The 17,789-nt window shown below is 38.0% G+C and overlaps 1 protein-coding gene across 1 annotated transcript in view; it reads right to left on the bottom strand.

Moving 5' to 3' along the window:
* LOC134527632 (putative phospholipase B-like 2) overlaps positions 1-17,789 on the bottom strand; it is a 68,574-nt gene that overhangs the window by 30,889 nt on the left and 19,896 nt on the right. Inside the window, exons 2-4 of the mRNA XM_063360487.1 lie at positions 4,435-4,681; positions 2,799-2,893; positions 1,660-1,839 (exon numbers count right to left, since the gene is read on the bottom strand). Coding sequence (XP_063216557.1) covers positions 1,660-1,839; positions 2,799-2,893; positions 4,435-4,681 — 522 coding nt within the window. The remainder of the gene's footprint in view (positions 1-1,659; positions 1,840-2,798; positions 2,894-4,434; positions 4,682-17,789) is intronic.

Here is a 17,789-nt window from a genome sequence, read left to right as displayed (position 1 = left end):
TGGTTGTTTGTGGAACTCTACGCACAGTGTGTGTGTCCGGGCAGGCGGGGCCTTACAGGGGATTAGCCCTCGCCATCTTGCAAGTTCAAATGTTTCGATATCGCTTGCAATGAAGCTTCAGTGCTATTTTTTTACATGGCATAGGAATTAGCTTTGGCTTTGAACTGGTATGATCATCATGATAGTTGTAGTCGCCCGCGGCGCTTACAGACTAGAGAGTGTTAGAAAATATGTGTTTGTAACAAGGTGTAGAAGGTCTGGGCGGTATTATTTATGCTTTTACATACCAAAAATTGGGATAATTGGTTCAAAATTGGGATAATTGGTTCAAAATTAGATTTATAGCAAAAAGATGGAACAATAAAAGAGGTGGGGCTTAATCCCCGTTAGGCTATGATTACCGTGTTCTGACGAATTCAATAAGATTTGTTCGTCATAACAAAGTGCTTCCAGTGCAGATGTGTTCTGATATAATTTTGCTTCTATCCACCAGCGAAGATGAAACCAATAGATGATGCGTAGTTCCCTTGAGAGTCCGATATTGAAGTATTTATTAATGAATAGTGAAAAACCAGTGTAAGTTAACGGATTGTTGGCTACAAGAGACGATAAAGGAGAGTATGAAATGCTCCTTTAAGAAATTTTAAGTCAACCAATCAAGATCTAATTAAGTATTTCAGAATGACGCCTACAACATTCAAATATATACTCACGGGTATTGCATACCCCACAGAAACATGTTTTCAAATACAAGCCTAACTAATTTTTCTACATCCATGAGTGTTATGACCTATTGATAACCTACAAAAAGCACGTAGACGTCAGAACTAAATGCGAAAAATCAAACTTGTTTGAACGACCAACTAGTAGTGACGTGTTCGTGCGCAATCTGCAGAGGCGGTTGCAGTCAGTGAAAACACTCCAATTTCATTCGCGTTGTTTGTTTCGTTCTTCAAATGATTTATGCAATGGCGAATTTGTTTTAATACAATACATTGGACATAAGCCATTGCAGCCATGCACTGTTTGTCATGGAAAAAATTTCAAGAATGCAATTAAGAATTAAATTAAAAACATACACCCACAGAGAACAAGCCTAAATAAGCTATGTCAAAAAGATAAACCCAACGATGTACCTAAACAGATTGTGGACAACACAACGACGACAACACTGACGAAACAGTTGCGATGTTCCGGGAACTGACATCGGCAACCTACTGTGCTCGTCGGTGTTGTTCTCGTCGTGTTTTCCATAATATCTGCTTACCTTCATCGTCGTGTTCTTATATTTGCTGTGTTGTACAGGTTTAGTTGTCTGCCTGCATTTACTGTTGTAGTTGAAACTTTCTCGTCGTTATTAGTCCACTGTGTTCGTCTGTGTTGATATTATATGACTAAATTCCTTGCACGGAATTCTTGTGCTGTCCGATATTTAAGTTTGAATGTGTTTGTTTGTGCTGTCGTTGTTTTGTTGTCCATAATACCTGTTTAGGGAACATCATTTGGTTTATCTGTTCGTCGTAGCTATTTAGGCTTGCTCTCTATGGGTTTTTTGTTTTCTTTTTATTTCTTAGCTCAGCTTCCCCCGGTGACAAACAGTGGCAAACTGCAACGCAGTACCGGACACGGAGTGGTTAGCTGGTCGCCGGAGGGGTGTACCTGGACCAGGTGTCGTGCGCCACGAAGAGGTCCGAGCCGTCGGGCAGGATCTTGACGAGGGCGGAGCAGGAGCCGGCGCCCGGCACGCGCCCCCCGCGCACCGCTGCGGGCTCCTCGAGCCACGAGGCGGGGTCCACGGCGTCCAGCAGGTCCTCCAGGTCGCCCTGCAGGTTCAGCCACCTGCGGGCCGGGGCGAAGTCAACCTCTCTGCGCCGGGCCTCGTCCCAGCCTTGACGGCTTACCAGTACAGACACCCCCCCCCCCCCCCACATCGTTCTGTGGGCCCCGTTGCTAGAAGTCATGATGCCCCCCTTCCCCTCCTTCTTTTCTAACAGAGATAAAAAAGTGTTTTTTTTCCTTTATGTATATTTTTTTAGTTATATATATTTTTTAACCTTTTCACAATTATTTTTTAAAAAACACGTTAAAACTAGTTTCTAAGTCGGTGTCTCGATTGTCAACGTAAATTGATTTTGAATAATGGCGAACGAATGAGTGCAGGTAAGTGTTCTGCACTGTCGACATGGTGTCACGTCAATTGGTGGTGGTGGTTTTGTTACACTCACAGTTGTAAGATTCAGACACGTACTTACTGTACGCACAGAATATTCCGAATAATGTTGCTCTGGTGTAATATTTAATCGGTAACTAAATTTAGGCCTTTAAGTTTAATTGTTTTCTATGATTTATTTAAAATAGTCTACTTTTTTGTTTTAAGTTTTTTTCTTTCCTTAGCGGGAACCCTAGTCCCATGGGCCCCGTTACCATAGCAACGGTAGCACCGGCCATGTGGGGGCCCTGTACCAGTATTAACTGCGCACTTTAACAAGCACAATCATACAAAATAAAGTCTAAATATTGATAACTCAATGATCGCGAAAACAATTTAAGTATTGTTTTCTAAAACGTTTTTCCTATATGGGCAATAATAACAATAGCAATGTGTTGTAAAAATATATCTTGTAATATTACAAAACTAATTCTTGGCAACTGATAACCAAAGGAATCTTTTGTAAAGCACATATGTATATATTTATTTTATTTTCTGTGCAGCAAGTCTGAGCACTTTTGAGCTCGCTCAGAAACGTGCACAGTCACTGCAATGACATAAGCCTCGGTCGTGGTCGTCGTATACTTACAGAATATCGTTGTAGCTCAAAACTTTGGATGGATCTTGGTTTTTAGATGCGTACCCATCTGCCACACCTTTGAGTTGTTTGTAGATAAGATCAACCTGCACAAAATATTCACACATGATAAATATATTCCATTGGTTATGTTAGATTACATCCTTTTTGAATACAATTTGTTATGTTTCGTTCAATTCCATGTAGTAGTATTTGGTTAAGTTGTGCAAATTGTTATTAATATAGTAAAATATCATGTTGGGTTATTCTATAGGTTATGTTCGGTAAAATTTGGCTGGATTAGATATATGTGTGGTTTTGTTGCGTAAGTTGATTATGACTGATCGTGTATAGTTGGTTTTGTGTTTACTCAGATTCCGTTAGTTTTTGGTTAGGTTGGGTGGATTGAGTTATAACGGGCTATGCTTATTTTGTTCTGAGTTGTGTTTGGTAATTTTGCTTTGACTTTCTGCATAAAACAAAAAAAATTCAATATGTTTTAATGTTTCAGAAGTATCACAATGTCTCGGTAAGATTATTAAACATTTTTAAATATGTAGAACAAAAGTGGCCGACATATTTCTGTATATTTTTGCAAAAAAAATTACAAGTTCACTACTATACTACGTTGAATTGAGAAATTGTATCTGAAAGATATTGCACTATATGTGTTGGAATGTCGAGTCACTTAAATGTTTGAAGTGTAACGTTTGTAAGAAAACTGGTGGTAGTATGCATGCGTATAATATAGCTGTGGTTGACCAGCTGCGATTCCATCAGCGCTGATTGGTGCAATTGGATTACATACCTCCGCGGCAGTAGAAGAAGCCACACATCGTGAGCAACCTGAACCGTCAGTTGGACTAGATCGGCGATGAGGAAGTTTGCCGTTATAATAAACTAAGGTATCCGTCTTCATTAATAATGAGAATTCTAAGGATGTGTGTCCTACTTTAGAAATTTTAAAATACTTATGTACGATGTAATTTTATTGTTTCGTAGGTTAAATTTGCCTTAATTTTAAGTTATGTTTGGCAAAGTTGAGTTGCAGTTCGCTTGGATTAAATTCTGTTTAGTAGGTTGTGTTAAATTTCATTTAGTTGTTTGTGATTAGGTAAGTAGTTATGATCGGTAAGTTTTAGTTGTGTTATGTTTTATTAATTTTTGGTTGGACTATGTTTTGACAGACTTTTTTTTTCTTCTTTGGCTTCCGAATCAGCAAACTTTTTGATGAAATTCTGTTATTCCAAAAGCACAACAATGTTCTTGTAAAGTGATGATTAGAGACAGGCAAAATTCGCGGATTCATTTTGCGATAGGCTAGAATCAAAACAACTATACCTTGGTACCGCTTCTGCGATTGGCCCACATTTTATCCGGGGAACTGTGAGCCAATGGGAAACACTAAACCAAGAAAGTGCTGAATTACGGAGAGCCTAGTTGAGACATCTCACGCGTCAGTAGCCAATGAACAGGTGTCATTTCCGCGAGTATTTATGGGACTGTGGAGTCTATCCTAGAGGTCAATGAATCCGCGAATTTCGCAGGTCTCTAGTGATGATTAATTTACGGAATAGAGTAAAAGTGTAATGCCGCAGAAACATTAGAACGGCACGCGAGTGTTACGGGAGGAAGAGCTGCGAGAGACCTGGTGCCAGTAGGCCTGCGTGGAGCTGTGGTTGGCCACCATGTCCTCCACCCAGCGCTGGTTGGTGCGCAGGTAGTCCTGCACCCGCGCGCACACCTCTTCGCGGCCGTCGCAGAAGCCGCGCATGGTGTTCCACCAGTACATGTGGATGAGGTCGGCGGTGAGGAAGCCCTCCAGCAGCCCCACGCTGTAGGCCTGCAGCTCGTCGGCCAGAGCCTCGTTGGTCTGCACGCCGAGCACGGCCCACCTGCGGCGAGCAACAAGTTCCCTCCTGCACACCACTGGCGACATTACTTTTGCAAGAGCGCATTCAACTCAAAACAGAAAAAAAAAGGGGACGGGGGAAATCGACCATTTTTTTGGAGATCAACCTTTTTAATGGATGAGGAGGAGGATCCATAGTACCGTATACTATTATACATAAAAAAAAAACAATGCTTGTGTGTTCGTCCTCTACGCGATTGAATTGAGACTTTACGAACAACCTTCGAAACACGAGGAAGTTCACTGTCTAGGTGAAATTACGAGAAAACCACCCCTTGAAGCAGTATTTAATTATTTTTTTTATGAAACTTCTCCATTGCATTGTTAATGCTTTCTTCGAATCCATGGCAGCAGGATTTTGCATTGTTGATGCCTTCTGCGTTACCACGGCATTGCATTGAGTGATTTTTTTTTTCTCAATTCAATGTGTGGCAGTGGCGTGCCCACGAGGACGGGCATGTGTAATGAGCGGTGCGAGAATGTTTTCTGCCTGTAGACTTCCGAAGCGAAGTGCGAATACACCAGCTTGTAATATATAAATAATAGCATAAGAAAAAAACTTGTTCCTTGTTTGAACTTTTTTTTTTCTCCTTTTGAAGGGGATAGATGGCTTTCCCCCTTGCCCACCCTTGACGATATGCCTATGCGTATTGTCCAATCCTATAGGATTGATGATAATAGAATTAGCAAGTTCAATGAACGGTAGTGTACTATATGGTTTCGAAACCAAACATTATTGATAATACAATGAGTAGATATATGATAAAAACAGAACGTTGTAAAGAAGAAGAATTTTCGGTATTCATAAAGAGAAAATGATATTTTTCTATAAAGGACATCCGTTTTGAACAAGAAGTTTATCATAGTAATTATCATAAAGTTTTATTGCAGTAAATTTCTGTATATGATTATAATTCTAAGCATAACACACTACTTAAGATAAGTTAATTGTTTAACTTTTATGTTATTAAAAATACTTATTTAAATCAAAGATATTAACGTCATTTCTGCATTCATTGCTAGAAATTTTGATTTAGTATGGGCATATTTCATGAAAACGTACAATAATAATAATAGTACTTTCGCTAAATCAGAGGTTTCTTTGACTAAGAACTTAAGCCCTATTGATGAGTTAGCTGCCGAACTATTATGACTTGGAATTATTTTGTAGGTATTACTAAAGTCATAACTTAATAGAAACACCGAGACATGAACTTAAGGATAAGAACTGTTGTTATCGTGTCTAACCTTATTCCAGGGTAATAATCATATAGAGTTGATGCAATTGATGTTTTATTTCAAAATACAATATTATTTTTTAAATAAAAAATTCATATTTTATGTAATATTTTAAAATTATTACTTATTTCATGTAATATTTTAAGTATGAATACGAGTATAAAATTCGTTATAATTGTGCGTATGCTGATAAAAACCATAAATTAATTTGTAAAGTTAAACTACATAGTATAGTATTCATATATATTATATAAAATATGTTTATACAACTTGATGTGCTGTTAAAAAGGAAATAGTGTAACAGAACACTAATGTTTACGAAAGTGACTATATACAGGTTTATGTTGCTAAAAGTGGGTCCGCCAGCTTTGTGTCACGTTTCCGTTCATCGACTTCCGATTCATTTTCACGATATTACCTCTACAAATTGCTGTATACCGAGAGCTAAAATGTTACACACCAATATATATCAAATAAAAAGAATGAAACAACACAAACCAATGGTGTTGGGTAAGGAATGACTCGATGTTAGAGGCAAAAGGCCGTCTCATAATTCACATAGAGCCATTTTGGGGAACTTTTAGGTAAACTGGAATCAGTATAGCTGAACCTGAACAAGTGTGTTAGCAGTGTTACTTTACTCGGAGGAGAGTTAATTAAGTCACAGTGCAATATAACTAAACATTCTGAGTTTGACCTTTTACAGTAATGCAGGCTGTAGTAAAATGTTTCCAACAACCTATAAAAACATGCAAATTCATATTTTAATGCAATTAATAATAATATTAAACAGCAGGAGTTTAAAAACAAATTTGTAATGACTTTTTTTTGTGGAATGGGGGTCTTTACTCTTATGTCTAACACCACCAGAGTAAGTTCTGGAAGGAAGAGAAGGGGTAAGGTGTGGGTATGAGCAGGGGGAAGGGGTTGTGAGTTACGGGAGAGTTCAGGACCGTATTAGTGGAATTCGGATCCCTGGACCTTCGCATTTATCGGTTAAGGATTTTCCTTAGTCTGGGAAATCATGAGCCGTACTCTAAAACTAATCCATCCCTCTTCGGTTCCGTACACAGGCTATTTATTTTCTGGGCATAGAGACCGGAAAAATTCGGGTATTCATTTCGTGAAACGGTAAAATTCAAATAATTATAACTTAGTGCGTCTTCTGATATTGTTTTACTATTAATCCAGAGGACTCTTGGACAATTAAAGACTCTCAATCAAAGAAGTATCGAATCATGAGTCACCCAGTTGAGTCTCCTCTACAAGTCAGCAGCCAATTAACAGGCGACGTTCGCCCGATTGTGCAGAGGATCGTGGAGTCCATCCTGTAGGTCACTGAACCCGCGAATTAGTCCGATCCCTACCTATCCACGGACCTTCCATGTACAGCTTCGGTCTCTGGATGCTCTCCGTCTCTCTGTAGCACGGAACCGTACAACTCCACGTGGGCGACCCGAGTGCAGTACATCCCGACTGTTGATGACTATCATCCTGCTATTAAAGTTGAGTCTTAGGCGCGTCCCGGCACAACTATCACCACTCTCCCTGTCTTTAAAACAAGACTCCATGTGCACAAGTCTGGCTGTACGTCTTATCGGCGAGGAAGTAACAGACCTGCGAGACGCCTCCCAACAGCCGGCATGTTCTGGCTGGCACAACGCAACACACGCCTCTCGCGGCGCGAGGCCCACTTAAGGCCATTCGCGCCATTCTGATCTTGGATCCGCGATCCAGTGATCTTAGCCTTACAATGATCCAAAGATCATTCTTCTACAAGATGCGCCAACACGTACTGGGACTACAACACTTTAGCTATAACTATAACAATAATTCTTACATTTCCGATCCGCAGCAGTGTCGAAGGAATGTTAGCTGCATTTCTATTGGGTCGACTGTGACTCGGCGAAAAAATTGATTCATGCAATCATGACAAGTTAGCAGCACATGCAGTCGCTGCCTTATATTTTGAATTTTAATAAAAACTGCAAACACATAGGCTACTGGTATTTAAACGTTAATACAAAACGAAACTCTGAAATATGATTAGGTTTTGGCTAAAAAAAAAGTTTTTATTTAATATGGCAAGTAATCATGACGAAATAAAATATATAACATTAAACTAAAAAAATAACCTTTCATACATTTAAAATATGGGTACTTAGCGTGATAAGAGGTTGTATCATTTTAATAAATAAAAATTTTGATACGTGTGTTGTATATGATATGCAATTTTATAAATAATTCTTTAATGTTTACGTCTGGTTAAATTTACACGCATAAAGTCTGTGAACATGCCCGGCACGACTGCTGGCGCGGTGTCAAACCGAGGTCACTGCCGTGAACCGACCCGAGAGTCCACTCACATCCAAGTACCAGTGATCTTCGCCCAGCGCTCACAACTCGGTGGTGCTACAGGAAATGTGATTGAACGATGACCAAACCCGCTAATGACTCGAGATCTCGCCTGAACTCCTATGGTAAAACTGGCCATTAGCCGACGAGGCGGATATAAACTCTCGCCCGTCGCAGACTACCTTAAACTAATGACAATGTTCTTTCCCTTACAATATCCTAATTAGCTGGGACGCACTATGGAAAACTAGTTGAAAATGTGATTAAAATTTTTACGGGGAAAATGTGCGACACTATTTTAAACATGTAAGTTGTAAGGCGCTTAAAGAAACCGTTGATAAATGATAAAAACAACAAACACTTCATTTAATATGCGCAAAATATTCGTCAAAAATTTAATTAATTTTAATATTGTAGAAATAAAAATTAATGCATATATACGTTTTAATAACAATAACTGATTTTTTTAAAATGAAAACCCGTTTTACATTGCGTGTTAATTGTCTCTTGTCATTCATTAATCTTCCTTGCTGTGGATTCGATTCATTATACACCAGGATGGCAACCATATTGGCTGTGAAATTCGTATGAAGGGTGCGAAGGTATAAATAGGGTGCGAAACAACATTAGCATGCTACAATTAAAATGTACCTTAACATATTCGCAATAAATTTAATCCTATCATTAGCGCTGGAAAATTGACATTGGTTGGTAGATTCATATTTACAAGTGGAGGCTAACAACTTGAATTATATTAAACAGATGTACGCGGCCAAAACGTGCAAACCAAGCCACGGCTCGCTACTTTATCACTGACAAATGCTGAAACTATCGGCCTCGTCAAAATTTTATGTTATGCCCCCCGGCATACTATCTTTGCGCCACGGACTCGGCAGCAATGCTAGGAGGAACTGTTTCACTGTAAGCGCATGAAAACATAATTAACTCATACAACGTTACAGAGTCAGTCAGTGAGTCAGTGATGAGCGTATTTATATTATTTATATTGCAAGAGAGAAAAAAAAAAACATTGTATTCAAACAACCTCATCATAAAATTGTAGAGCCGATTGTGCATGTGATACGCTGGAGAAGGTAAGTCTATAATTGAGTGGTAAATGTTATCACCACGATGTCCTACAAACTCATTTCGTTTCCACGTGTTTTGTGATAGGAGCACCGCTAACAGGACACGCGCTGGAAGACACCGAGCCAGTAATGTCTCAGCCATCAGTCGTGCGAACCCAGTGTACGTCAGTGAAACACATAGATGGCGTTAAACGCAAGCGTGCCAAAGCAATCAGTCATTCTTCACTATTCTTCGAATATGTGTAGGTCTGTAGAGTCTAGTCTATAAAGTGAAATGATGGGTCCCTAGCAATAGCATGTATAGTAGGGGCATATATATTTATTATGAAAATATTTCGAGACCAACTGTGTGTTAGCATTGTCATTGTTCGTGATTGGTCGAGTTTATTTCAGCTAAATACTCACTGTCAGCGAACTAATCACAGCAATTTTGTACGGAAGCAAATGCGACCTGGATGACCCAGCGAAATAAGTCAGTGACTTCTCTTGCAGACGAACGTCAATTGCTAGGAAAAAACCGCTGGTGCGGCATACTTTATTACAATCTAATGAGCGTTCTAAAAAAATTTCTGCCTCTGGTAATTAGGTCTACGGAAAGAACCTCTTATGTAGTTTGTGGCGTAGTCAAGATAAACATATTGCTATGAAGATTGCGTGCACGGCTTGAGCTCATGCATGCAGTCAGAGGTCAAAAGATGTAACGGATAAATTTGACGCTTAAATTATTTGCTTCACGGTGGCTTTATAGCATTTATTAAATATAGAAATAAGATATTGAAATGATTTGGGAGATATTTGTTGAGGAATTATTGTGTGGTTTTATAAGCATTTAGTTGGAGACATTTTAAATGAATTGGTTTGTGGATTCATTTAACCTATAAATATCTTAGCAAGTAAATTATAGGTAGATGCGTGTTGTGTAGGTTAATCACTAGAGATGTTCAGCATACTTTATACAGAAAAAAAATAGTTTTCTTTTAAAAAGGATGCCTTTCGAAACCAGTAGCAAAGAAATAGTTTTTAGTACTACAAACTCATGTATTGTAACTTTGTAAAACAAATGGCTATGTTTATACGTTTTTCGAGATAATACTGAGTATTTCTTACAAAAATTGGTGCATAAGTTTATATTTTAATTGATGTTTAATTCAAGCATATATTTTTTTTTTCAAACCATGGAAGGAATAGTGAACTATTAAACAATTGGACTATATTTTGTTTTATTATGCTTATTAATGTACACTGCTAATAAAAATCTGTAGTCAAAATAAGAACTGCAATTAAAGTGCAGTGCATTTACGTAATTTTTAATAACTTTAGTCAAAGTGTTAATCTATTTACTAACTGTAAAGTCATTCTTGTATCTAGCCCGTACTGGGCTGTAGGAAGTCTAAGGAGGAAAGAAAAAAAATTGAACTTAAAATGTATACGTACAAAATGTAAAACAACTGTATGACAGACTTATATTTAAAAATAAAAAAAATAGCGAACAAAAGTATTGTTTGTGTGTTATCAGTTCAAATCGAAAATTTCCATTAAAAACAGTCGTGTGTATTAAAAAAATAATAAAAGTTTAAAAAATAAAAATTGCTATGAAAATACCTTTCAATTTGCTATTATAAAAACATCTTTCCATGGTATATTCCCAAGCGGAGCAGTAAGGGCGCGTGTCGCCCAGCACACGGGCGCACAGAGGTCACAGAGGTCACGGAGGACGGCAGGGCGCTGGCCCCTGGCGCTCGCTCCCAGGTTTAACCACAAGAATGGCCTGGGGGGGGGGGGGGGGGGGGGGGCTGCAAGCTCAGGTGCCACATCCGCCCGCCTGTTCACCGAGTTCCAGAGAGCCGCGCCGGCGAGACCTCACAGCAGAGCTACAGCGGTACAGAAATTTAAAAAAAAAAAAAAAAAAAAAAAAAAAAACCTGCTGTAAATTACACAAAACAAATTGATTTACATATTATTACACAAAAAAGTCGCTTGTTTCTGTTTTGGTAAAACTATTGTGTTCGTTTGTCTTCTCGTTTTGTCGTGTTTTTGTCTCGTTTCAACTGTTGGGCTGAATTATTTTGGGTTCAATATTTTTGTGTTGTCATCATTTGTGGGTATTTTTTTTTTTCGTTCTCTTAGTACATTTTTCTTTGTTTTTCTTTGTTTGTTGACCATATTCCTGTTACGGAATATTTTGTGGTGTTCATATCCTTGTTGGCAACAGCAATTGTTTGCTTAATTTTGTGTGTTTTTTGTCTTTTTTGGGTATTTTTAATTAATTAATTTCTTTATTTTATTTTTTAGTTTTTCTTCAACAGAAAAAGTTCTTAGCATATGCGTATGTCCAAAAACTTACATCAAGTCATGCACTCTCATTGCACAAATCTTTTAAAGATAACAAAAAAGTTAATGTTTCAAAATATAATTTTTCATCCACTCACGAATCAAACTCAGGTCCATGGAAAAGCGAACGAATCAAAGCTTTACCATTCATGAGTTTCAACACTTTTTCGACGAGAAAAGTGTCTGGAAACATGGTTTTCTCTGTCTTTCTGGTAAAACACGCCTGATCTTTTTTTTACCTTTAAAGTCTTTCAGAAGTTACATACGGGGGTACGGATTTTTTTTTTTTCCATTCTATAAACTTGAAATAATTCATCAGTCCAATTTACCTTATAGAAACTATGAAATATTCCGCAATTTTTCGAGATTCTTACAACGTCGCCAACAAAGCCTTTTTCGCGGATCCAGTCTCTTGACGTTGGAGTAGCTACACGGTTCGAAGCAAGCGATTGTTATGTACGTCCTTTGACTTCATCTTCGTGGTAGAATATACCATAGAATTGTACTCACTTATTACTTTCGGCAAGATATCCAACCACTTATAATTTCCATCTCGTAAGAGATGTTTCGGTATACGCCTGCCACAGGTAAATGGAGGTACCAATTTTTTTAGAGTGGTACCTATATATATATATATATATATATATATATACACAAATATTTACATATATATAATTTACCAGTCAGTTAGTAAAATATAATATTTTTGAAAAATATTTGTGTAAACAATAAATTAGTGATGGAAAAATTTTTTCATTAAAATATGTCAGTGTTAAAGGCATCTCACAGCCGTTGGAAGCCGAATATATCTTATTGGCCAGCCACTTCCCCCACCTGTACTTCAGCAGGCTAGTACAGTCAGCCATGATTTTGTAAACGAATATTTTTCCTGAACAAAAAAAAAAATTCAATGTGCGATATTTTTAAGACATTCAGTATCCTGACTAGTAAATATTTGCCATATTAAAATATTTTTCACACTAGAATAATAAATTATAATGTCTGTCGTGTACGAATGAGTGGGAGAGAGTGTGTTACGAGATACATCGAGGCCGGGAGAGAGGACTGTCGCCTGCGTCATACTGGCTGGCCGCGAGCCTTGGTGGGGAGGAGGAGGGGGGGGGGGGGGGGTTCGTTCCTCCGCCGCCCCGGCGCTAGCTTCGCCACCCCCCCCCCCCCCCCGCACCCTTCCCTATACAAGGCCAGAGGCACGTAGCGGCTCGTGGCCTTCGACTGCCGCCTCCCTAGCTATGGATGTGCTACCGTAGTTTATTCAGTAACATTTAGTAAAAATATTGCTAGTTAATTTTTATTCTTTTGTAGTTAATTTTTATTTTTGTAAAATGCAGCTAGTAATTTTTCTCTTTGTAGTAAAATTATTATTTTCGTAAAATACAGCAAGTAATTTTCTTCTTTGTCGTAAATTTTTAATTTCGTAAAATACAGCTAGTTAATTTTTTTTCTTTGTAGTTCAGTTCAATATTCGTAAAATACTTTAAGTAACATTTTCATTAATAACACTGCAAATTATTTAAATTTTAATACATACTCACAATGTATTTAGTATATTAAAGTACTTTAATTACTATCTGCAGTATTATATTTTTTGTTAAACTCTTGATATTTTTTTCCCAATAAAATTTCCCAATACAATTACTTTCTGTAGCACATTTTTTTAATGATGTGATGGATGTTTCACAGGTATTCCGTGTGTCCTCTCTCCACGTCGAGCTACCTTCGTGTGAGATCCGTGGGTAGAGTGTCCGTCTGCCCTCTGGAGTCTTGTGCAGGCTCGCAGCGTTTCAGGTCAGTACAGTGAGAGAATTTTCACATAATATGGTCCACCGCCAAAAATATTATGTGTGTATGTAGGCTACCTATACTCAGCCAGCAGTCCTTGTGCTGTACAACTTCCCGTCCTTCTTCGAGCTTGTGTGCAGTACACCCAGCGACACTTGTTTTTCGTCTGGTGAATTTTTTTTAATGCTCTTCATATTTGTGTGTTTTTCTGTCTGTTCGTCTGTATGTACGTTTATTTTGTTTCAGTGTGCGTGTGTTGGTATTTATGTACGTGCATGTTTATTTGCTTCTGTCTAGATGCGTGTGTCTGTGTTTTTGTATGCATGTTATGCATATTTGCCTGTCATGCATGTTTGTTTGTTTCTGTGTGTATGATTGTGTATATGTTTTGTATACATGTTTGTCTGTTATGTATGTTTGTATGCTAATGTTTCAACTATGCCATTATGTATATTTGTTTCTGTGTGTATGATTGTTTGTGTGTGAATTTATTGTTATTGTATTACTATGTATTTTTTCGCTGGTGGTACAGACTACACGTCATGAAGAGGACAGCGTCTGGTGTTCCCGTGTACACCCCTCGACCGCGGAGACCCAACAGCCCGCCTCTGGAGCCACCAGCCCTCCACATCGGGGCCTGCTCAGGTGTGTGCACCGACATCAACGGGGGATGGGCGTGTGTACTGTGGCAAATCATTTCCCGCTAGCCGTAGTGATAGAGCACGAGAGAGTTTGCACTGAAAATCATGGCCGCAATGTTACCACCCAATGCCATATCTGCGGCATGGCGTTTTCACGCAAAGATAATATGGCCCGCCACGTTAAAACTTGTGTTGTCACCGCTGGACAAACAGGAGGTTCAAGGTACAAGTTTTGCGGACAGGCGTTCGCATTTTGGCACTATGCCATGCGCCGTGAGAAAATCCAGTGCTTGTTCAATCCTGACAGAATTTAATTTGCATGCGCGTAATGTCAGGGTGAATTTACGCGCGAAGACAATCTGATGACGCACAGAAAGACGTGCGATGGCCTCCACATGCCGCAAAGAGACGGTGCCTGGCCGTCAGCACCGTTGCGAGGCGAGAGTGCCCGACCATGCGCAGTAAGTCGTCGGGACAGCAGACACTGGGCTCGTTGGGGCGGATAGTGATTGCTTTCCACCGAAACATTCAGACACATGTGCCGGAAAACAACGGTGCGACCAATGATACCTGCACATGCATGGTCCACATTAAAAATAATCCGGTCAGGCAAATAACTCATGAAGTAGAGGAAAATTAACACAAGAGGCAAATAACACATGACCCAGTAAAATTTAATGTATGGCTCGAATGTGATTAGGCCAAGCCAGCCCCCTTCAATGAAATTGTGGACAACCGGGCGTTTAAGACTTAAAACATACCTTCTTATGAAGTGAGCGATATTAAATAAGCCATTGATGCAAGCATAGAAAAAAAATGCAAATAAGAGGAAGACTACGTCAGCGAGGGATCGGGATGGACCCTGTCTGCTGCCAAGAGAATGCAAACAAGAATAATCAAGTTAGTCCCTCTGCGAGTCTCATCATACATCGATCTGCCTGCCACCATCAAGAACAGGAAAGCGTGCGTAAACCCCGTGAACCTGGGACACAACACGTGCTTCAAGTGAGCCACACTGGCGCGATATGGGGGGGGGGGGGGGAGCTGCAAACTGAGTCGACCGACGATACCACGAGCTGTAGGGGAAGTTCGATAATATTTACGGATTTTCAAGATGGCGGCCGTGATTTCATAATCCAAGATGGCAGAATTTTTTATTTAAATTTTTATTAATTATTTTTTATAAATTTAGAATATTTTCCCTATTTTCTAGTATAAAAATACGGATTTTCAAGATAGCGACCTTAACGATAGTTTAAACGGTGCTGTCATAATTCAAAATGGCGGCCATGACATCATAATGGTCGAAGTCATGACCTCGGCGGCTTTAGTGACGCTTGATCCTGGGGAAATTTAGGTAGCTTTGGGGAATTTTTAAGCTGTTGACATTTTTGAGGACTATAAACGGGAAATTTTCTTTGAAAACGGGAATTTTTCTCTCGAAATAGGGAATTTTTTTATTTTTCCAATTTTTTTATTTTTCCAATTTTTTTGTGAATTTTTGGTAAAATTTAAGAATTCTTAGTATTTTGATAAGTTTTGAAGGTCAAGGTCAAAGGTCAAGGTAAAAGGTCAAATTCATACAAAATGGCCGTCTTGAAGTAACAATCCAAGATGGCAGACACGTACTCAACCCTTACTCCGACTCCAGGCGCAGGAGGAACATTTACATACTACTCTTATTAATTTAGTACTATAAATAATCGTTTTTCTGTTTTTTCGTTGTTTTACCCTCCACAGCAGTAATACAGCATTTATGCTTTGTTTTCTCCAGTAACTCCAAAAATTAAAGATAATTGTAAACCGTTCCCTGAATATCTTTCCAATTGTAACTGTGGTCTTAATAAGCGTGATATAACCAAAGTTATATTATATATTATATAAAGTTAAATTATTTATTGTTCCATTTTATTTTCCATTGTTTAAAAAAAATTATTTTAAATGAAACATATACTAACACATTAATTTATACACCAATTTTTGTGAGAAGTAGTATTATTTCGAAAAAAAAAAAGTTTTTCATATATGCAAAATAACCATATGAGAAACCCTCAACAACAACAACAACAACAACAACAACAAAATAGTATCTATTAACGAAAAACCTAGTTAAGACGCTCCTCAAATCAGCAGCCAATGGGCAAATGCGTATGGTAGCTATAAAACTATTGAGTTTATCCTAGGGTCATTTAGACCTGCGATTCCAGTCCCAACTGGAGACTAGAGACTGGAGAAATTCACGGATAACCTTTCGGATATACTCCACAAAATTCTGTACACTCTATCAAATTTCCTCTCTGTAGTGTATATCTGGCTACAAAGGACACATAAACACGGATCGCGCTAATGGCAGGAGTCGAGAATTGGAAAGAGAGAGCAAATACAATTTTAAATGCACACTGAAAACTATAGATGAGATACGCTATAGACGCATACACATTGCACAGAAAAAAAAAATCCGTGCTTTCAGAAAAGATTCATTTGGAAACAGGTTACCAAGAAATAGTTTTTAATAAGAAATATATTACTACAATAAATATATTTTAACTTAATACAACACATGGCTATGTTGGTTCAGCTATCTCTGCGTGAAATTTCGGACCAATCACAGACATAGTATCGAGATAAAGGCGTTTGAATTTCGCCTTATCTTAAAGGGGGAAAAAAACCTTCTTTCAGATCGCTAGGTGAAAGCGGTAAATCAGGGTTGGGTAATGACGTGTAGAATATTAATATTCTACATACGTGTAGAAAATAGTGTAGAAAATGTAGAATATGCAGAATATACGCAGAATATGTAGAATATTCAAAAATAAATTAAAATCTACCTTTCAGGTGGTTGGAATATTCTTTAAGGTTATTCCCAGTATCTGACTTCTAAAATTATTAATAATGTGCCCTAGAAATGTCAATCTGCCATTTCCAGATCTGTTAAAAATGGTTTTGTTTTTGCAATTGGGCCTAGTAAGACACTCATTGTCCGCTGAATCTTTGTGATCCTCTAAGTAGCCTAGACAACCCTGAGCAGTGCAAGTGTTTCTGCAGCTAAAAGTATTCATAAAGTACATAGTAAAAGACGTTACGTAGGACATACCTTCAAAGGCTGAATATTCTACATATTCTGCGTACATTATACATTTTCTACACAATTTTCTACAAGTATATAGAATATTAATATTCTACACGTCATTACCCAACCCTGCTAAAACTGCATGATTTTGCTTCTGATGAATATTGAGAAATTCTAAAGACTATACATAATGTAATATATATATAAATATATATATATATATATATATATATATAGTATGTGATTTCGGTTAAGTATTAGTAGATGAAATATTGTGTGTTTGTTCCTTCAAAAATACTTTCAATTTATTATTAAAAAGTTATAAGTAAATTTGACAACCAATCGTTTCATGTTATTTATGTACGCAAAGACACTCATTAAAAGCAGGCTGTAAAAAGATGAGTATTATACATGTAGAATATGTAGAAAATTCAATATTTTACATTACATATTCTACAGTAGAATATACGCGTAGAATATACATATTCTAAGCTGTATATTCAACTGACCCAACCCTGTTAAAAATTAACATCTGTGATGTATATTATCTTTATTTTAAGCTGTTTA

The sequence above is a fragment of the Bacillus rossius genome, chromosome 1 (genome assembly GCF_032445375.1).
Source record: "Bacillus rossius redtenbacheri isolate Brsri chromosome 1, Brsri_v3, whole genome shotgun sequence".
Lineage (NCBI taxonomy): Eukaryota > Metazoa > Arthropoda > Insecta > Phasmatodea > Bacillidae > Bacillus > Bacillus rossius.
This window is presented reverse-complemented; position numbering and strand designations above follow the sequence as displayed.